This window comes from Callithrix jacchus, chromosome 20 (genome assembly GCF_049354715.1).
Source record: "Callithrix jacchus isolate 240 chromosome 20, calJac240_pri, whole genome shotgun sequence".
Taxonomy (NCBI): Eukaryota; Metazoa; Chordata; class Mammalia; order Primates; family Cebidae; genus Callithrix; species Callithrix jacchus.
Window position 1 is genome coordinate 40,715,908 of NC_133521.1, and position 23,030 is coordinate 40,738,937.

A 23,030-nucleotide genomic window follows, 5' to 3' on the forward strand; every position below is an offset into this window, starting at 1 on the left:
TTTAAATGGGATTATTTTTGTAGTTTGAATTCTTTGTAAATTCTGGATGATAGCCCTTTGTTGGATGCATACTTTGCAAAGATTTTTTCCCCATTCTCTAGGTTATCTGTTTACTCTGTTGATTGCTTCTTTTGCTATGCAGAAGCTTTTTAGTTTAATTAAGTCCAAATTGTCTATTTTCGGTTCTGTCATGTTTGCTTTTGAAGACTGGGTGATAAATTCTTTGTCGAGGCCAATGTCCAGAAGAGTTTCTCCTAGGGTTTCTTCTGGGATTTTTATAGTTTCAGGTCTTGTATTTAGGTCTTTAGTCCATCTTTAGTTAAGTTTTGTAGATGGTAAAGCTATGGGTCCAGTTTCACTCTTAGGCGTATGATTATCCAATTTTCCGTATCAGTGTTTAGCCCAACACCACTTATTGAATAGGGTGTCATTTCCCTAACGTACATTTTTGTGGACTTTGTTGAAGATCAGCCGGTTGTAGGTATATGGTTTTATTTCTGGATTCTCTGGATTGAAGAGGCAACGTGATGCCTCTAGCTTTGTTCTCTTTGCTTATGATTGGTTATAAAACGAATTCTTTATTGGCTATAATTCCAATGAAGTTTTACCTCTAGTCCAGGTTCCTGACCAGGCGAGTAATCCACTAGCTTGGCAGATTACGAACAGTAAGATGCAAACAATGAAGGCTGCATAACTCAAGACGTCATTGTGAATACAATGATTCAGAAGTTTTACCATTATGTTCAAATAGCATAATGATAGTTACAGCGAATCACAATGTCAGGGTTAGTATCATTCTAATAATGTACTTGGTCATGCAAATAGGGTTTGATGGACTACAGTGAACACTTCCCAAACAGCTGTATGCTTTCCCAACAAAGGAACTCTATCTCAGAGCCGACTGATAAATCATTTCAATGGGAGATTTTAATCAATCCTTTTGTTTTCTCTTTTAGGATATATTTAAATTTGCAAGAACTTCTCCTGTCCCAAGACAAAAGAGGTCCATTGTTGTATCTCCCATTTTAATTCCAGAGAATCAGAGACAGCCTTTCCCAAGAGATGTTGGCAAGGTAAGTCAGGCAAACAACAAATGACTAAAAAATGTTTTTATAAAAAGTTGCCCACAGGAAGCAGACTGACCGTGAGTATCTTGGTGATCAGCTGGAATTAGTCTTCATTCCTCTATGATAAGAGACCAAATGCTTTTGTCATGTAAAGAATTTTGGAAGATCATTCACACACAAAAGAAGAAATCAGTAACAGCTTTGAATATCATGGAGATGAACATGGTAGATGATGTTGAAGTTATGCAGGAAGAAGTCATTGGTTGAGAAATGAGACTCATTGCTTTTGTAGATTATATTCAAGTGATCACCAGATAGGGCCCTTTAGGATGGCAGTACATTGATATGTGGCCCTCCTTGAGATCTTATTTTTCAAATATTTAGGTCCAAGAATACCACTGGGTCAATTTTCCAAAAACTAAACCAGATCAAGGGAATGAAATCATCCTAACCAGATCCAGAACCACATGTGAGAAACACTGTTCCATGAATCAGAACAAAAGCTTTTCCAGGAAGAAACAGTCATTGTTAAGTGGGCCGAAATACTGATATTGCCTCATCAATACACTCTTCCCATTTTAAGAGAGTCAACATGGAGAATCAAATTTTTGAGCGGTTCGTACTTTTTGGTGAACATTGAATTTGAACAACGGTGGTTAGTTAAACGAATGATCTTAATGGTGGTTGCTGTTGAACTGCTAATTCATCAAATACGCGGTATGTATTATATGCTGGACTACGAGCTTGGGACTGGGTGTGAAGAAGCTAACATCCTAGTGGGAAGACAAAAACAGGAAAATTGCAGAGCATGACAAATGCTGTGAAGATCCGAAACAGGGTGACGCAAGAAAAGAGCAAGTGTCAGAATGAATGGAGGAGTATAGAAGGAAGAGGGAATCTTTACACAGATGACTGTCATGGCTGGTTGGAGGTATAGGCATTTGAGGGGAGACTGGAAGGATGAGCAAGGAATAGCCATAGGAATATCTGGGTGAACACCATCTTTGGCAGAGGTGAGTTTACATGCAAAGGCCTGAAGATGGGAAAAGATAGAGTGTAGTAGAGTTGCAACATGCCTGGGTGGCTGCAAGAGGGTGACAAGGATGGGAGGGGTAAGGAAGAAGTCAGAGAGGCCAGCCTGTCCTTGGATGAGGAGTTGGGATTTCATCGTGTATGCAGCAGGGGGCCACTGGAAGATTTCCCCAGGAGAGTGCATGTTTTAAAAGATTCTCCTGGCTGCCTTGTAGAGAATAATTAGTGGTAGCAGAGTGATAGACAGCAGTGGAAGCAAAGTTTGGTGGTCATCTGGACAAAGGTGACTTGGACTATTAAAAATCTATCTTGGCCGGGTGTGGTGGTTCATGCCTATAATCCCAGCGCTTTGGGAGGTCAAGGCAGGTGGATAACCCAAGGTCAGGAGTTTGAGACCAGCCTGGCCAACATGGGGAAATACCATCCCAACTAAAAATGCAAAAATTAGTTGGCATGGTGGTGTGCTTGTAATCTCAGTTACTTGGGAGGCTGAGACCAAAGAATCGCTTGAACGTGGGAGGTGGAGGTTGCAGTGAGCCAAGATCATGCCACTGTACTCCAGCCTGGGTGACAGAGCAAGACTGCCTGTCAAACAAACAAACAAAAAATCTATCTTTGTTGCAAATTGAAAGAATTGATAATCCAATATCCTAGTAATCACTGTATTTATCATTTTAAACTGCCACTGTACCAAAGATGCCTTTCTCTAAGCAAAAGTTTTCTCAAGGTTCCGGGATATGTTAGAAAGGGAAGCAGAGCTGCTCTAAAGGGATTGCCCTGTCCCCTTGGGCAGCCCTAGCCACTGTGATGTACCTTTTCTAGACAGGTTTCCGGGAGCCCAAGATGCCAGATAGCAAAGGACCTGAGTCCCCACTTCTTCAAAACTCTGCCAAGTTTCTGAGACTCAAGATGGATTCTTGTTTTTTAGTTTTCCCTTAGATAATCCTGGGCTTCTCACCTCTCACCATGCATCAGAATCATCAGAGATACTTAAAATGCAGAGGTCCGGGCTCCACCCTCAGAGTCTGATTCCACTGGGAAGCGGGTGAGGACCATGCATCAGTATGTGTTAAAATGTCCCCGGTGACTCCTGTGTGCAGCCAGGGTTGGAAGGTGGCTGGTCTTAAACAGTCCTCCAAAGGTGGGCATGGACCAGCTATGTTAGCATCCACTGGGAGCTTGCTAGAAATGCATATTTTCATGTCCCACCCAAAAACCACTGAGCCAGAAACTCTGGGGTTAAAGCCAGGTATCTGCATTTTCACACAGCTTCTAGGTGATCCTGATGCACCCTGAGGTTTACAGAGGGCTGACCTGAAATGTGTTTTCCTCCCACCCACCTCTAGTACATAATACTTTCAGTATTAGAGTTGCAATTCCATTAATTAGGTTATAATAAGGACAATCACATCTCAGTTGCCTGGAAGATCCCAGTTTACACCTGTTGTCCAAACCTGTTGTATCCAGATTTAGGCAATAAATTATGTAGCCATCCTATCGTTTTCTTCAATTACACACAATTTCCTCCTGGGTATATTTGGGTGGGTTTTCACAAGCCTCTTTCCTTGAGCTAGTCAGTAGGTCAATAAGCATGCAGCTAATTGTGAACATTCTTCTGCATTGTTTTCTTACTTATTACAGCCTCAAAAGGCAATTTGATTTCCAAGCTGAGGATTCACCTCTTCTTAGCCCCTTATGTATTGCCCACGCTGGTTTTCAACCTAGATTCTCTACAAAGCAACTGCTTTTCTAAGTGTGGTAGGCTACTAACTAGACAATGTACAACAGCTTTCAAAACCTCTAGATTTTATTTTTTTTTTGTAGAATTGTTGCACTGCTTTGCAAAAACTATTTATTTGTCCATGCTTTTTATGCCTTTGGCAGTACATATTTTCCTTTTTATTCCTGCTTATTTCTGTTTATTTATAAAAAAATAAATCTCCTGTCCAATCCTCATCAGCTCCACCATAGCTGACAAGCTGTGCTCTGCAGAGCTTAGGAAGAAGATGCAGGTGTGTTCAGTGAGTGCTGGGGAGAGGGGGGAGAGGAAAGAAGACCACAGAGGCAGGATTCTGCTCTCCAAACACCACCGTGCTCCCCCCAAAAAAAATCTCTGAGTCAGGACATCTCTAATTTTATAAATATACACATTAGACTTCAATATAGAATGCCATTTGAAGAAGAGATTCTGCAACTCTAAAAGCATAAAAACATTTGTCTTACTTTGGCTTCCCCTAGAAGTAGACCCTGAGACAAGAATTCAAATGAAGAGAGTTCATTTAAGAGGTGGAAGAAATATAATAAAATAAGGGAGAGACACAGGAAAGGAAGGCAGCTGGGAGAGAAGCTTGTTTATGAAGCCAGCTACCCCCGTGGATAACTGGATTGTAATCTCATGGGCTAACTTTAAACACGGTGTGGAACACACGGTCAGCATTATACCACCCCCAAGGGATAGCGCTGGGATACTTTGACACCTACTGGGGTATTTCTACTCCCAGCAGTCATTGGTTGAGGGCTGTTTTTAGGGGGTAAATTCTCTAGCATGTCAGGTCTTCCCTGCACTCTGCGCACTGATTCAACAGCCTGCTGAGATTGGGAGAGAGCCTTAGACAAAAGGGATACTGTACTGCAGCCACCAGTCTGCTGGTCTGCACTGAACATGTGACATGGAGCGTGTGTGGACAGGACACTGATAGCTTCTGCTTCATCACTAGAACTAAGACACATGTATTTTTACATAACTTTGTCTTGTCTCCGGCTTTTACCTCATTTCCTGAACTAGCTTTCTCATGTCCTGCACTTTTGAAATCTACTGTACTTGCCTCTTTCTCTCCATTAATAAGTAGTTCCTGTATCTCAGGAGGGAAAATCTCTGGAATTGAACCCAATTCATATCAACAAACATATATTCGGCATCCGTTATTTATAAGGAACTGTGCTAGGGGCTGGGAATTTAATGGAGGAGAAAACAGAATCATTGATCTCATGGGATTACAAAAGAGGTGGCAATATCAGCACGTAGTCATTATTTGTCCAGCACTGTGCTAAGCACTTTTCATCTGTTATGTCGAATTCTTCTGATAACAACCACATGAGGATCATTTTCCAGCATGCCAATGAAGGTAATGAGACTCTGGGGTGACGTAACCTGTCCAGAGCCACACAGCTAGTTAAGAGCAGAGTCAAGCTTTGTTTCAGCTTTTTGAGATTTCATAGTCTATGCTCGTAACCGGTATCCTCAGGAAGTACTAAGCCCAATCTGAGAATACTCCTCTGTGGAATGAAATACCTTCACTGACAATCTCTCTTTTTAAAACAGCATTTAAAGTAAGTACAATTCTTGGAAATGTACCAAAAAATAAGATGGCCAGAGGATTGGATCAATGGATAGAGATCTGATATGTGATAGAGGAAGTATATTAAAATGGTAGAGTATATGGTAGAATACAGTTGGCGAACATATGGGTGCTTGCTGTAGAGTTCTTTCCACTTTGCTCTGTATTTGGAAATTTTGCAGTAAAATGTTGGGAAATATTAAGTTAACTAAATATGAAATTATCATAAAAGACACAGGAGTCAGCATGCTAGCACAAAACCACTTTTAAATCATGTGTCTTGCATTTCAAGACAGTGAATGGAGACAAAGTAAGTACCTGATTCTTGATTTTTTTAGTCATATTTTATTACAACCTGAGTTCCTTTTAAGAAAGGAGACTCATATCCTAAAGAATAAAGACATCAAAAGCAAGGTGCTGTGGTGAGTTAGCCTTTGGTGGAGAGTTTTTCACAGTTGGGTAACCTGTTGTATAGAACTGGATACCCACAGCGGGGTTATGCCGGCAGCTCCAGGGATGAGAAAAAGTCTTGACTGATACATAATTTATCTATCTGCCAAGTAATTAATTAGTTGGTAAGTAGCTAAACTACTAGCATTTGGGGGCTTCTTTTCCATCATAAGAGGGAGATTCCACATCACTGCTGCTCACTTGGATAGCAGGTGGGGAGTATACAAGCCTGTACGATCCCCTCCGCAAACGCGCGCGCGCACACACACACACACACACACACACACACACACACACACACAAGACAACCTGATGGATCACTGCCAGCCCTGGGTAAATGAGATTGGCCCCTAATTTCTGACTTTTTTCTATCCTACTGTCAGCCCTAGAATATCTCTCATTGTTTTGAAAGAAAGGGTAAAACACCTGGTCAGAACATACTTCCTCATACCTGTGACTTTCTTTCCATTTTTGAACTCTGGACAGTGGGGAGGAGGTGAGAGTGTGTGCTCTGTAGAATGTGGATCCCTATGTGGCGTTTTCCCCCTCCCCCTTCAAAGTATGACGATTTCAAAATTTGGGCCATAAATAATTTCTCAGTTTTACCAACTTTTGCTGATAAATAATTGATTACATCTTTAAAGATTTTTGAGTTCCTGAGCCCAATTGATTGAGAGCAGGGGACTTTAAATCTGTGAGCCAGCAAGGAGGTCTTTGGGAGATGTATTTTATTCTGTTTTATATCAAGTTTGAAAGACAAGTCATTTATGAAATGCTTATTAGAGATTCTGCTTTCATCACAAACCTTTTTCATCAAAACCAATGAAAATACTTTTACGGAAAATCCTTTTTTAAAGACTCTATAAATTGGTAGAATGGGCATTTAGAAGGACATCTTTAACCCAGGATAGAAGAAATATGTAACTGGAACAAGTGCTCTTTGTAAAGGGAATCAACATTGATTATTAGACTGAATCATGAGAACCAGTCAACCAGGACTCTGCTTTGATTGTGTCATGAACGTAAGTCAGACCTGAGGGTAATTTACATCAGCTCTGCCATGATCCTCAGCATTCTGGGCATCTGATTCTTAGAGGTCTCCCCACATCCAGACACTCTGCACCTGAGATTTATGCCCACCTATGCAAATAGGTGCCAAGGAGTCTATAGTCTTGGAATTTAATTTGTTCTATTCCATTTAATAGTCATTTGCCTCACTTGGAGGACCCATAGAGGCCAAGCTATATTCTTAGAGGCTGGACCAGAAAGCTGGTACTGAATCCCTGGCACTCTCCATCACCCCCCTACTGAAACACAGATTCAGTGTTACTTGCTGTTGCCTGTTTTAGTTTATAATCAGGCAATTACTGAGACATCCAGGGTAACCCAGTAATTGCTGTCAGCCCTCCACCTCTTTTTAAATCTATTGCTTTGTACCCTTTATCCACATCTAACTATATATACCCTTCTCAGAAATTTACATCTGCTTATTTTCTCCCTTTTAAGACAACTAGCAGTTTTATTCAATAACTAAAAGTTACCATGGGCTAGAGTACAGGAGAAAAATTGGAATACAGAGTATCTAAGATGTCCAAAGGCTTAGTGCTAAAACATTCTTCTTGAGATGAACATCACAGTTCATTTCTACATTCAGCAACCACATGTATACATAAGCCTTTCCTATTTCCAAGTCCTTGAACTCTCACTTCTTCCTGGGATACACCCCCATTATCCTTATTCCTTAGGAGCTTCCCACGTTCACCCTCTAAGGCTGTACCATCCAATGGGCCGTTGATATTATTGCAGAAAGTTCTGTCTCTATGCAGCCCAGCATGGTACCCACTAACCACATGTGGCCAATGCAATTTTAAAATTTTAACTAATTTTAATTTAAGCTTAAAAAGTAACATTTCATTTCATTATTGGGATAACTTTGTAGGTGAATCTACCTGTTTATTATACATTTTAATCTATATACAGATAATTTTTTTTTTGAGGTGGAGTCTTGCTCTGTAGCCCAGGCTGGAGTGCAGTGGTGTGATAACAGCTCACTGCAACTTCCACCTCCAGGGTCCCTGTTCAAGCAGTTCTCCTACCTCAGCCTCCCAAGTAGCTCAGAAAAAATATTTTTTACTGAAAAGGCAATGTCCCCATTGAGATGTTTTATAAGTGTAAAATACACACTGGATTTCATAAACTTATTACATGAACACAAAAAGAATGGAAAATGTGTCCTTAATAATCTTTTTATTGATTTCATTTAGAAATAAATCCCTTGTGTATCTTTTTATTTTTTTAATGTGGCTGCCAGAAAAATATTAAATTATTTATATGGCTCACATTATATTTTTATCAGATGGTGCTAATCTAAATAAGGCCTATTTCTCATACAGTCTCCTCCATGGAATTATTTTTTTGAGACAGAGTCTCACTCTGTCACCCAGACCGGAATGCAGTGGTACAATCTCTGTTCACTGCAGCCCCTGCCCCCTGGGTTCAAATAATTCTTATGTCTCAGCCTCCTGAATAGATGCCCTGCTTACTTTTGTATTTTTAGTAGAGCTGGATATTTGCCATGTTGGTCAGGCTGGTCTCAAACTTCTGACCTCGAGTGATCCACCTGCCCCAGCCTCCCAAAATGCTGGTGTGAGCCACTGAGCCCAGCCCATGGAATTTTATTTGATCTCTTTTCCACATTGTTTATACCTCTTTAATGGCACTTAACGCATTTTGAGAAACAGTGTCCTTCCCTACCTTCCCATTAACTGTAATTCACCAGATGCAGTGGCTCAGTACAGGGCGTACCACAGAGTAGGGACTCAAATGTTCTTTGAATGGAATTCTAGGCCTATCTATGGCTGATCAGATAGAGAGTTACTGCTTACTGATTAATTAAAATGATCATAGCCTGGTTTGTTGTTAGAATGGAATTAATTGGCCATTATATGATCAATCTGGAAATTTCCAGCAAATTTTAATTTTCTAAAAGGGTAATAAGGCCACCAGATAAATTGCTTGACAGTCAAATATTATGTCAGGTCATATAAGCATCCTTCGTAGGTTTTTTTTTTTTTTTTTGAGACAGAGTTTTGCTCTTGTTGCCCAGGCTGGAGTGCAGTGGCACGATCTTGGCTCACTGCAACCTCTGTCTCCCAGGTTCAAGCAATTCTTCTACCTCAGCCTCCCGACTAGCTGGCAGTAAAGGCACCCACCACCACACTTCATTAATTTTTGTATTTTTAGTACAGACGGGGTTTCACCATATTGGCTAGGCTGGTCCCAAACTCCTGACCTCAGGCAATCCACCCGCCTCTGCCTCCCAAAGTGCTGGGATGACAGGCGTGAGCCACCACACCCAGCCTCCATAGATTTTGATAAATTTTATGTTGATGATTTTGTGTGGGGATAAAGTGGGGGGAAAGAGAGAGAGAGAGAGAGACAGAGAGAGTGAGTTACATGCCTGTATTTCTGAATTTGCCTATATATGTGATGCCATTTTAGTTCCAATTAAATGAAAACACTCATAACTTTTATCTTTATTTACAACCGAACACAGTCAATTCCGGCTTATTTTTGCTAAGCCTAATAAAAGCTACATTCACCATTCGCAAGTGTTGGCCTCCTGCAAATTTTAATTAATGATAAAACATATTCGGGTTGTTTTGGCTGTTTGCCAAATACATATACATGCAAAACTTCCCTCCATGATCTACATCCTGCCAGTAAATGCATCTGAGCCCAGGGAGGAAGCAATATTTGAACCCCAAGTTTATCACCCTTTCAGTTGTCCATTTTGAAGCTTCCTAGAACTTTACTGTTATTACAAACATTTGGCCTCAGACTGAATTTATATGTAATTATTTGTGAACATTCAAGGATCTGGCATTTCAGCTTGAATTAGCATCTAGACTTAGGGTTGTTGAATAATTTTCAACTTGGACTAGAATCTACAATTCCTAATGAATGTCTGGATCTAAACCAAACATGGCTATCCCTATTGTCCTGCTTAGTTTTTACAGCAGTCCTATAAAGTAAGCAGTAGTACACTATTTTCTCTGATGAGAAGTGGAGATTAAGAGAGATTAAGTAGCTTGCCCAGGGTAACCCTCTTAAAGAATGGCAATACTGAGACCCAGATCCAAGACCCTGCATTGTCAAACCAGTGATCTATCCACCACATCTGTGAATGCTTACATTTCCATGCGTCTTTGCTGCTTGCATAGCACACTCACACAAATGGTCATCTGACTATCCTGTGTACCCTCAGAAATCAGTATTATGTCCTCACTGTACAGTGGAGGCTCTGAATTGAGCATGGCCAAGGTGCAGAAGCGTCATACAAGACAGTTTCTTTGTGGTACAAATTGAGTTGCTGTGCAAGCTGTGTTCTTTCTGTGTCACCCACTGCAGTGGTACCAGGGCCCTGCATGGGTTTCAAAATAGCACATGGCATGAGTTAAGCCACTATGGAAAACAGCGTAAAGATTTCTGAAAGAACTAAAACTAGAACTACCAGTTGATCCGGCAATCCTGCTACTGGGTATCTACCCGGAGGAAAAGACGTTATTATATGAAAACGATACTTGCACACGCATGTTACCGGCAGCACTGTTCACAACTGCGAAATTGTGGAACCAACCGAAATGCCCATCAATCCACAAGTGGATAAAGAAACTGTGGTATATAAATATGATGGAATACTACTCAGCCGTAAAAAAGAATGAACTGATGGCATTTGCAGTGACCTGGATGAGACTGGAGACTATTATTCCAAGTGAAGTAACTGAGGAATGGAGAACTAAACAATGTGTGTCCCCACTGACATGTGGGAGCTAAGCTGTGAGGGTTCAAAAGCATAAGAATGATACCACGGGCTTTGGGGACTTGGGGGAAACTCTGGGAGTGGGGCTAGGGATGAAAGACTGCAAATAGGGTGCAGTGTGTACTGCTCCGGTGATGGGTGCACCAAAATCTCACATCACCACTAAATAACTTATTCATGTAACCAAACACCACCTGTACCCCAATAAGCTATAGAAAAAAAATCTTTTTTTTCAGATGGAGTCTTGCTCTGTTGCCCAGGTTGGAGTGCAGTGGTGCCGTTTCAGCTCACTGCAACCTCCGCCTCCCAGGTTCAAGTGATTCTCCTGCCTCAACCTCCCAAGTCGCTGGGAGAACAGGTGCATGCCACCACACCCAGCTAATCTTTTGTATTTTTAGTGTTAGCCAGGATGAGCTCCATCTCCTGACCTCATTATCTGCCCGCCTCGGGCTCCCAAAGTGCTGGGATTACGGACGTGAGCCACAGTGCCTGGCTAGAAAAAAAATTTTTTTTAAAGAAATAGACTTTATTGGAGGAAGGAGAAACATACAATCCAGGTGTGAGCCAAAGATGAGAAGCATAGCTCACCATCCCCCTCATCCCACAGACAGGTCTGCTGGAGGAGAAATTCTGCTCCTATAGTTGTTCCTTCTGGGTTGGACAGCTTCAGTACAGTCTTATCAGCGGACTGATGATCAAATTCCAGGGACGTCCTGCAGCCTGAATGCAGGTACCCAGATTAAGAGGAGTTGTCTGAGAGTCCAGAGTTCAAAGTCAGATGCTGTGGGTAAGGGTGTGTTGGTAAATGACTCTGAGAGGTTGGAAGCCTTGAGTCGAGTGTTTGCAGCTACTTTGGCATCCTTTCTCCCACAGTGGACAATTTCAAGCTAGCAACTTACAAAATCTCTGAGTGTTTACCAGTGGACTTTCTTGAAGGAGTAGGGTTGACTTCAGCACAGCACTGGCCTTGGGACTCAGGGATCATGGCACTGGAAGGGGTCAGGGGGCACATGGATCCCAGGGGAGCTACACTTGAGTGAAGCCCTCCATTGTGGAGAAGTGGCTTCCACACCCACCTGTTCACTCCGGGTTGCAGCTGGTTTCCTGCCCAGTTGAGCAGTGAGGATCATTTTTTGACAACTCTGACTGTTACAGACATTAAGCCACTTGTCCAAGGTCACACAACAAGTGCAATGTAAAAGCAGAGCTTGCACGCTTGCTCTTTCAGCTCCACCACACTTCTTGGCACACACACGAAAAATCCTAGTTGTTTTCCTGAGGCTCGCAAATTCTGTAGCAATTGTCCCAATTCCACCTGGAAAACGAGGAACGGAGTGACCAAATTCTCTGTGAAGTGAGGAGAAATGAGGTTAATCTCGCCAACGTTTATTTGATGTGCGTGTTTGCGTGCTGAGTCAAGGCTGGAGATCATGTCTTAGTTTAACAAATAGACCACATGTTGACAAGCAGTAAACGGCTTTCTTTGTCTGGCAAGAAAACCACTGTCTCACTTTAGACAACACAAATTTTTTGTTGGTATCTCTGCTGACAACCCTGTTCAAAGAGAGCCACGAGCAACAAAAGTGAAAGCAGAAGAGGCCAACTTTGGTGTAATTAAGAGAGATCACGGCCCGTTTTTCTTAGTGATGAGGCCACAGCTGACTCAGTCGATAAGGGCTGTGAAGGAGCAGGGCCCAGGGCGCAGTGGGGATGGACTTGCCTTTTCACAGCCCAATTACTAGTCTAAGTTTTGAAGAGGCTTGAAGCAGAACTGGATGGAGACAGAAACTGGCCAATCAAGTGGTTTTATTTTATTTTTTATTTTTTGAAGCTCGGAAGGAATGAATGAAGAATCCCTTTTATTTTCTTTTCCAGCTTGGAGCTGGCTCTGGTTCTCAAATACGCTCCTAGGGGAAAGATGTGATGTAAGTCTAGGTGGCCGGGAACAGTGCCTCCTGGGTCTGGGTGGCTGGGAACAGTGCCTCCTGGGTATCTGTGCTTGGCCCACTTCTGCAACCAGTGCTGGAGGAGACAGAAGAAGCCTTGATTGCAAGTTTACATGTTCTTATCTGTACATGTTCTCATCTGTGAGTGTTGCATTAAAGACGTTGCTGTTTTCTGCTGCATCGGGTGGTTTGGAACAAGTGACAAAGAAAGAGCTTCAGATTATGCCTTTTGAGCAGGCAAACACTCTCCGTAAGCTGAAAATTGAGCTGCATTAATTCAGAAATATTCGCTAAGCAACTACTTTGTGCCAGGCACCGCACTGGCTACTGTTTATGGATTCACCCTCAAAGAATGTCCATCCTAGGAGAGGGGGCAGACCAATAAACAGGCAGACAAGCAGTGTGAGGGGGTGCTGTGGGTTCTCGGAGAAGTCAAGAAGGCAGAAGTAGTAGTTCCCAAGAGGACTCCTGAATAATGCTCAAGAGCAGGCAATGTGATGCTGAGGTGGGAAGAGTTCCCCAGGCAGCGCGAAGAGGATGATCCAACATCTAGGGGCAAGAGGACGATGGTCTGCCCAGAGAGCTGAGAATAATTCAATGTGGCTGTGATACAAGGAGGAAATTGTCACAAATAAACTTGGAGAAATCAATGAAGGCTGGAAGAGGAAAAATTGTAAAAGCTACTTGGACCTTTTTCTACAGATGACTAAGGGTTTCACGCTGGGGAATCACGTGATCAGATTCGCATTTCAGGAGGATTAGTCCTGTTGACCTGGGTAATGCCTGAAGGCTGAGAAAACCAGGAGCAGGGGAGACAAGGAGGGAGGCTGTGACAGAAACCCAGGTGGGTGACAAAGGGCTCCTGGGCAGGAGAGAGACAGAAGGACAGTTAAGGACCATGGTGGCGGATACCAGGCAAGCCTGGGAGGCTAGTGGACAGTGAGGAGTGAGGAGGTAGAGGAAGGTTCCCTCTTAGCTGGGACGTTATGCCTCCATAGGATGCTGAGCAAAGACACCCATGGAGGTGTTACTCTGGAAAGACGGGTGACTGTGGGCAGGTAGACTGAAACTGAAGCAACTATGTTATCCACCTCCCCATAGTTTACCCTGTGCTGAGGCTGCTGCACTGCTCCTCTTTGAAATAAGAGAACTCTTCCCAGAGGGGACGGATTGACTTGCATGCTATATGTTATATGGAGGTGAGCGAACAGGTTAGATGGAGGACGGTTCTTGGGGAGATGGATTCATTTTGCACCAGTGACAGGCCTGAGGGAACACTGGCATGTCAGACATCTCTTCCTGGTGTCTTCCTGACTGATCTGTGCCTGGGGATTTTACTTTAGTCCTTCCTTACTGTGGATTTGAAATATTTTATTTATTTTTTCTTCCACAGCTCAGAAATGTGTAACAGCTGTGTTCACTGTTGGCCTTCTAGCCTCAAATTCGTTCTAAATACATTTCTTCTTAGCAATTTCTTCTTTGAATGCCGATGTTGGCTAGGCATTAGTATACACAATTCACAGGCTCTCTGTTGCTCGATTTTTATTTCATTTATTTGACAACTTGAAATTCCTCACAAGTGGTGCTTTTATTTTGTTATTTGCATCTGGAAATCATTCCTAACATGCCGTAGAATAAGTTTGTTTTTTTTTTTTTAAATATTTTTTTTTCTTATTCTAAGAATAATAATATGTGTTTGTCGTAGAAACTTTAGAAAAAAAAACATACATTTAAAAATAACAATATAAGACTATCCCTGAGTCCCACCACTGGAAATAGCCACCATAGACGTCTCAGGGTTCTGCCTCTCCATTTTTAAAGTGCATATACATCCATGAAGACAGAGCGTCAGACCGTATCACCAGAGGTTTGGATCCCATAGGTCTGGGGCGGTAACTGACAGTTAACATTTCAACGAGCCCCCTGGCTCTGCTGACAAGCCCAGCTCTGTGGCCTACACTTCAAGGAGCTCTACAGTAATCCTATCTACACCTACACATGACCATCTTGTGCTCATTGATTGTCCACTTGCCAATGTCTCAGAAACCTTCTTCATGTCCTGAGTGTCTTCCGTCAACACTTGGTGTGACAGACCGTTGGTGTGGCCAACATTGAGTTCCAGGATTTCTAACATGGGACCTGCAGCCTCTGAAGGGGCCCATGAATAGATCTGTCACTTTGTAATGTGATGTGTCTTGGAGAGGTGGATTTATTTTGCATCAGTGACAGACTTGAGGGAACACCAGCGTGTCAGACATCTCTTCCCGGTGTCTTTCCGACTAATCTGTGCCTGTATGTGAACCTATGTGTATAGAGCATGATATAAAATGACTGAAGAATATCTCATGACTTTTGTTTCTTACGCTTGTTTCTTCCTTCTGGGAATGGAATGATTCAATGAATAAGTTACCAAGAATTCCCAGCTGTGTATTTTTTCTCAGATAAAGGAAGATCTGCCACATGAAAAATGACCAGAAATCTTGGTCTGCTGGTGTACAGTCACTACACAGAAAATTTTTGCATCTGTTCTCATTTGAAGATCCCAATGAACCAGAGTCTCTGAAGTATTCCCTGTTTCCCTGCCTTTTTCAGAAGAATCCACCTTGAAGCCATGAATTCTTTTTTTGTTGTATTTATATTTATCAACATTTCTATCTTCTCCCTCTCCTGATTCAGTGAGATCAGAGGATATTAAAGCTGGAGGGGCTCTGGAGGGAGCCTGGTCCAAATACCTCACTTTATAGATCAGACAGAAAATGATTTTTCTAGGATCAAAAGATGGGAACAGTCCTTAATAAATATCTGCCTCCTCACTCTGGTGCCCTTTTGCCTACACCCAGTATTCTGAGCCTTCATTGTCCTGGGCATGGCTGCCCCTAAGCCTGGGGACATCCCAGGGTTTTTAGGACTCCGCCTAATTGAGGTCAGCATGTTCACAATCTCTATAAGGTCATTTCTACTGAGACTGATCATATTCTTTACATTTTCATTGCTGTTAGCTGTATTCTTAGAGTTGCTGTTTTCGTTTTTTAGGTTCTGGGAGACATGTAGAATGTGCAGGTTTGTTCCAGAGGTATACTTGTACTATGGCAGTTTGCTGCATCTATCAACCTGTCATCTAGGTTTTAAGCCCCATATGTATTAGGTATTTGTCCTAATGCTCTCCCTCCTTTTGCCGCCAACCCCCTGACAGTCTCTGGTGTGTGATATTCCCATCCCTGCGTCTATGTGTTCTCATTGTTCATCTTCCACTTATGAGTGAAAATATGTGGCATTTGGTTTTCTGTTCCTATGTTACTTTGCTGAGATGATGGCTTCCAGCTTCATCCATGTCCCTGTAAATTAATTCACTCTTTTTTATGGTTGCATAAGAGGGAGTACGGTGTATATGTGCGTTAACATTAGGAACTCAGCTAGCAACCCCATGCACCGCCTCCTCCAGTGTCAGCTTACTGCAGGACCCACCCAGCCTTTGAATTGGAAAGCACTGACGGCAAAGCCCCAGAGAGTGGGGATGTACCAGTAAAAGTGTGCCACCGGTATAGCTCGCTGTTTTGTTTGGGTAGAACAACTGATTAAACCGAAACGGGCTATCTGGTGAGTGTAACTGAGCATCAAATTGTCCCTCGGCCTGAACAATTCCCTTTTTTTTTGAGACAGAGTCTCGTTCTATTGCCCAGGCTGGAGTGCAGTGGTGCGATCTCGGCTTACTGCAGCCTCTGCCTCCCAGGTTCCAGCCATTCTACTGTCTCGGCCTCCTGAGTAGCTGGAACTATAGGGACCCAGCTAATTTGTGTATTTTTTTTAGTAGAGATGGGGTTTTACCATGTTGGCCAGACTGGTCTTGAACTTCTGACATCAGGTGGTGATCCACCCACCTCAGTCTCCTGAAGTGCTGAGATGACAGGTATGAGCCACTGTACATGAATGCCCAGGGTGTTCTTCATCCAGCTGCCTCCTACTCATCCCTCAGATCTGAGCTTGAACATTGCCTCCTTGGGGTTGCTTTGCTCGATTCCCCAAACTGGGTCAGGTCCTTTCTCATGTGTAGCCGTCCACCTAGTCCTTCTCCAGAGCACTGATCACACTGGTGGTTAAATGAGTGTTTGTTCAATTGATTGTTCAGTATCTTTCTCCCCTGCTGTGGAGCAAAACCCAAGATAGCAGAATCTCACTCTTTCTTATTCACCCTTTTATCTCAGCATCTAGGATATGTCTGGTGGACCTGGCTCTCAAATATATTTTGACTGACTGAATGAATGGTCAAAAAAGGCCAACTCCAGTGGTCGCTCTACAAGGTGATAAAAGAGTTAAAGGCAGGATGTCTTTGACGCACCTTTACCCCCATCTTATGCAGAACAGACAGTATTAACTTTGTGATGAATAATAAATATTTTTCTTTGGATATATTTTACATATGATAAAATTGAATATATTTGATTCAATATATTGAGCACCATTAAATGGATAAAATGATGGATTTGGTATAAGAAAAAAATATTTAGGAAAGTCTCAGAAATTTAAATGTAATATATGATTATGTGTTCATATATATAATATAAAATTCATTATGCAACAAATTGCTTAAATCACATTTTGTGTTGTAGAGTGAGTTCCCTGTATTTAGGTTCATGGAGGAAATAGTTTTTATAGATAAATATTACAGGTAACTGAACTAAAAATATTTTGAGAATGAGAACTACTTGCATGGCAGTATTTTGAGTTGTCTTACTTACGCACTTCTCTTTTATCTGAAAGTAAATTGAAGTTAACGTGCTCACTTATTAATAAAGAGGTTGTATTTATTGTTATGACTATCAAAACAGTTGTGTTAAACTCTCAGGGAACAAGAATGAGTGCAGGGATCGTAAGCTCCTCTGCTGGTGCTTCGCTATACTAAGCACTCATGAGGGTGAGTGCTTTTTAAATTTCCCTCGTCTCCATCTTCGTTTCCCGGTTTTCTCAGCTGGCACTCATCTTCACGGTTCCTCTGCCTGACTCTATTAAGATAAACTAATCCTTGGAATTTGCTGCTCTGAAGTTGATGTTGGCTGGGAAACTCACACCTAGGCATGTCCCAGTCCTATGGTCTAGAATCGAAATAGTGAGATGAGACAGACTGCGGGTGGTTGCTGCTCTGCTGGTCACCAGCTGTTTAACCCTCAGACAGTTTACACTGAAAGTTCCTGGGTCCTGTTCCTTCTACATGAGATAAGGCTAATAACGCCCACATTCCACGTTTGGGGAAGGATAAAATGCAATAGCCTGAGTGGTTGTGCTTGACCCACAGCCAGTGCTTAGTCAGTGTGCCCCTTCCTTCTTTCTCTCCCTGCCTGGGCAAGATCAGCCTACCAAAGTGCTAAGTGATTCTGAAGGTTTCTCCCATGAGAAAGTACATAGGCTTGAATTTATTTGGATACTCAAGGCATCTTTTGTTCCTGCAGTTGACACTCTTCAAATAGTTGAAGTTCCGTATAAGTGAACACCACTTAACCAATATGCTACTACATTTATGAAGGATGCTAACTTGAATTAGCTTTGCCTAAGCAAAAATTTTTTTTTCTTTTTTGATTTGTTTTGAGATGGAGTCTCACTCTGTGGCCCAGGCTGGAGTGCAATGGTGCAATCTCAGCTCACTGCAACCTCCGCCTCCAAGGTTCAAGTGATTCTCTTGCCTCAGCCTCCTGAATAGCTGGGACAACAGGCACATGCTGCAATGCCCGGCCAATTATTTTTTTTGTATTTCTTTATTACAGATGGGGTTTCACCGTGTTGCCCAGGCTGGTCACAGACTCCCAAGCTCAGGCAATCCACCCATCTTGGCCTCCCAAAGTGTTGGGATTACAGCCGTGAGCCACCACACCCAGCCAACACAATATTTTTAAAAATAGAAATAAATGGAAAGCTGCAGTCCATTCGACCTGTCTGCCAGTTTCTATGTTCTAGTTGAGAACAAGGGAAGATGTGATCAGCAGTAAATTCAAATATAGTCACCACAAGACAAGAAATGTTAACAACTTTACGTTCAGGGTCTGGAACATAATAGATGCCCTATATTTTTTGACTAAATAAATAGCTATTCCTGAAGGTGTTGTATCGATTATACTATGCCCAATTCCTGCCAAAGGCAAAAAGATATATACAGACCAGCTATTTGTCTATATTTTTCCCTGCTCAGGGCTAAATTTTTCTGAAAAATCACGTAAGAGTCCAGTTGTCAAAATGAGTTCATCACCTCGGCTGGGGATTCCGGATTCTGTGAGCAGAAGATTCCATCCACCCAGGTGTCTGTTTCAAGAACAGCATCCTCTTTTGCAAAGCATTTGTGGAAACAGCTTTTCTCCTAACAGAGAGCAGCTACAGAGCCTCCTTTTTCTGGGCTGTGCAGGATAGGTCAATGGAGACAGAGGGGCCCTCCGGAGAACAGCAGAGGGAACACGATTTCACCCTTGTTAGCATGTTGCAAATGGAGATCCCCTGGCTATGCTGCCCCTTGTCCTTGCTGATACAAGTATGGGGACATTATATTCAATTTTTGGTCTCCATCCATATGCTACTCCTCCAATTATTTGTCCACATGACGGGATATGAAGCCCACAGCAGGAGGACATCCAATTCGGCTTTAATTACAGTGATGAGCTGTTTGTCAGAGTGCCACGAGCTGCAACACCGCCTTGTTCACTGAGAAACTCAGAACGGGGTGACTCCCACTCCCCTGTTGGCTGCTGATCATCGAGGCTTGGGCTGCAGCAGCACTGAGCTCAGTATTTGTAGTTTGAAACCCAGCAGTTATGACTCTGCCAAGCTTAATGAAAGGGAGAAAATAATTATCAGACAGCTTATGCAATTTTGAAGATCAGGGGCTTTTAAACAAAGTCACCATTGCCGGAAGTGTTCTTGGCATGTCATGAGGATTGTTGTAATTATTAGTGATGACAATGCAGTCATTATTTTTGCACTGGCTTAATTGTTCAACAGACACCAAGGACCATGTCAACACAGTTTCACAAATGGAAACAAACACGCCGTCATTTGGGGTCCCACTTTGCCATTCTGCCTTTGCACTTGTTCTGTTTTTGTTTTTGTTTTTTCCTGAAGAAAGCACTATAGATTGAAGGAATTATTCCAGGCCTCTGATTCATGCTAGGCTTTGTCCTCTTCCTCATTCAGTCTCTCAATCAATCAATACTTACTGGGCAGTCATGATTGCAAGACCTTAGGAACAGAGGGGCTAGCAGACCAGCATCTGTTCTGCCCTCGTTGGAATCTCTCACCTTCTACTACAGAAGGGCCCACCTTTAGGTAGAGTGATCAGAGAGCTCTCTGAGGATGTGACATTTAAATTGAGACTCAAAGGATGAAAAGACGCCAGATTTGTAACTAATGGAAGGACATTCTGGCCGGCGGTTACTCACGCCTATAATCCCCGCACTTTGGGAGGTGGAGGTGGTGGATTACCTGAGGTTGGGGGTTTGAGACCAACCTGACCAACATGGTGAAACACTGTCTCTACTAAAAATACAAAAAGTTAGCTAGACATGGTGCCAGGCACCTGTAATTCCAGCTATTCAGGAGGCTGAGGAAGGAGAATCGCTTGAACTCGGGAGGCAGAGGTTACAGTGAGCTGAGATCATGCCCCTCCACTCTTGTCTGGGCAACAGAGTGAGACTCCATCTTAAAAGAAAAAAAAGGCCACAGAGACTGAACTCCAAAGATAGAGAGACAGCATAGTATAAGATGATTTTTGAGATGTGTGAAGAGGTCAAATCCTACAGAAACTGAGGGTCACGGTCAGACATCACCAACTGTAGTCAATCACGTGTTACAGTTTGACTGTTCCGTCTTCGGTTTTCCGCATCCGCCTGCTTCCCTCCACCCTTTCCTCTGAAGGTCCATGTGAGTCCTGACTTTGCTTAGGTTCTTGTAGTCATCTTCTAACTCTGCCCCTTTGCCTCTACTTCCTGCCTGGTGCCTTATATCTCTTGTCTGTGACTTTTAAAAAAGTAAGTCTCAGCATTCCTTAGGGCTCCCTGTGGCTTAAATTCCAAGTTTCTGTGTGACCTTCAAGTCATTTCTGATCTGGCTCCTTATCCTGCTGCCACAGCCCCTGCCACCTCCTCCTTCCACAATTATCATAACCATCCTGTGTTGTTCGCGCCTCTCCCAACATCCATCATGAACATTTGCCCTCCTTCAAGTCTTTTTTCTTCGGGTCAGTTCCAGAGTCATAGTGGGCTTTTCTTGATTTCCTTGTGGAAAAGGGACAACTCATTCCTTGGCCTTCCCACCTGACTTATATTCTACCCCTAGGGTGCTATACATTCCCCTAGAGGGCTTTTGTTTGTCCACCTGGATATCTTCTTCCCACTGGCCTCTGAGGTCACAGGGAGCAAAGACCTCAACTCACTCATCTTGGTCTCTGGCTCTGAGCACAGCACCCTGACACCAACATAAGCTCTAACTACAAATTCAATAGAATTAGCATGAAGGTCAGGAGCCAGCAGGCTCTGATGCGTCACTGAGGCATTGCTGTTTTTGTTTTTGAGATGGAGTCTTGCTCTATCACCAAGGCTGCAGGGCAGGGGTACCATCTCGGCTTATTGCAACCTCTGCCTCCAGGGTTCAAGTGACTGATTCTCCTGCCTCAGCCTCCCGAGTAGCTGGGACCACAGGCATGCACTACCACACCCAGCTAATTTTTGTATTTTTAGTAGACACAGGTTTTCACCATGTTGGCCAGGCTGATCTCATACTCCTGACCTCAAGTGATCCGCCCGCCTCAGCCTCCCAAAGTGCTGGGATTACAGATGTGAGCCACTGTGCCCAGCCTGAGGCATTGCTGTTTCAGGGGTCAGAGAGACCATGATAGGCACAGGGGCTGAGACAATGTGGGTGGCACTGTACAGGATCATCCCTCCATGGTTTGCTGGAAGAACTAAGAGGGCAGTAGGAGAAGTGGGTAAAATCATGTCTGTGGAGTCAGGCGGCAAGGGTTCAAATCGCAGCCCTGCCACTCACCAGCCAATGACCTTGGTCAAGCTATGTCATGCCTCTGTGCCTCATTTTCTGCACCTCCACGGTACCTGCCTTATAAGATTTTCCAGAGGACTGAATAAGATAATCTGTGAGAGTATTCCAGCACATGGCAAGCTCTTACATCATATTAACTATGTAGTATGGCGTTATTGTTATGATGAATATCTAATACAGTTAATATCTTCGTATGTAGGAGTGTTAGTGGGCAGGTGTGACTGTCACTTTTGAAGATGCAGACAGATTTATCCTCATACTCCTAATATTTATCCTCAGACACTATTTAACTCATTCAAAAATATTTACTCATTTTAAAGACCTTTTCACCTCCTCTTTTACAAAAAAGGAGTTCTATCCTTATTGTAACAATAATGGCCTAAAGAAAATCTTATTACATTCATCATCTTAAATTAAGGTATTTGAAAACCACTATTTAAGAGTAGATCCCAAGGTATCAGAAAATTAATTCAATTATAAATAAAAAGAATTGACTGTACCTGAATGTGCATGAAGTATAGAATCACAGTGAAACATTTAAGAAATATGTCCTTATCTTGTTACTATGGCTACATGTTACTCCAAGATACAGTGGTACTATGGTAACGATGGAACTACATTACATTATTTCCTCTCTGTATTGAAATATTCAGCAACTAATTTCCTGTAGCTTCATAATAAATCATGCTAATGACCTCAGAGGTGGAAACAGAGGTGGTGAGACTATCTCCCTGCTCTCAGGTTATTCCATTAAGCAAAGCAGAAAGTACACATTTATACTCATTTGATCAGGAAGTATAAGGAACCTTATCATGAGAAAGATATGGCAGTGACATCTCATGAGGAGATGTTAACTTTAAACTCAAGTATTTAATATTACTTATTCATTGGGTTCATGATAGGATTCCAACCATGAGAAGAGTAGAGATTCATATGGGCGGGAACTGAGAGGGAATATGGCAGAATTCAATTCAGTTCCACAAGTAATTAATGGAAATCAATTAGGTGCTAGGTATATATTAGGTAGGACACCCCATACCTTATTCTTTGTCTACTAAAATTATTATAATATTTTTGTATGTGTCACTAACAAGTCAAAATAATAGGAATGATGAAGAAAGGAAGTAGCTGGTGTCTGAACTTCCTGTCCTCAGTAGCAATTTCTCAAAAGTCCTTCATGGCATCCTAGAGACATCAAAGCATTGGAAGCAGTGGGTGCTGGGGCTGGCTCATGGCAGCTCACACACCAGCGGTACCTATCTCTTCCAAACTCTGTATTCAGTGATGTCTTGTTGGTAGCTTAAAGTCCCCCATGATGGGAATATTTACACCACGGAAACAAACA

General features: G+C 42.6%; 1 protein-coding gene across 3 annotated transcripts in view; it reads left to right on the top strand.

Annotated features, from left to right (window-relative positions):
* CDH13 (cadherin 13) overlaps window positions 1–23,030 on the top strand; it is a 1,362,211-nt gene that overhangs the window by 641,535 nt on the left and 697,646 nt on the right. For all 3 annotated transcript variants that reach the window (XM_078357844.1, XM_078357843.1, XM_008986283.5), the window contains one exon: window positions 957–1,073. In XM_078357844.1, coding sequence (XP_078213970.1) covers window positions 957–1,073 — 117 coding nt within the window. The remainder of the gene's footprint in view (window positions 1–956; window positions 1,074–23,030) is intronic.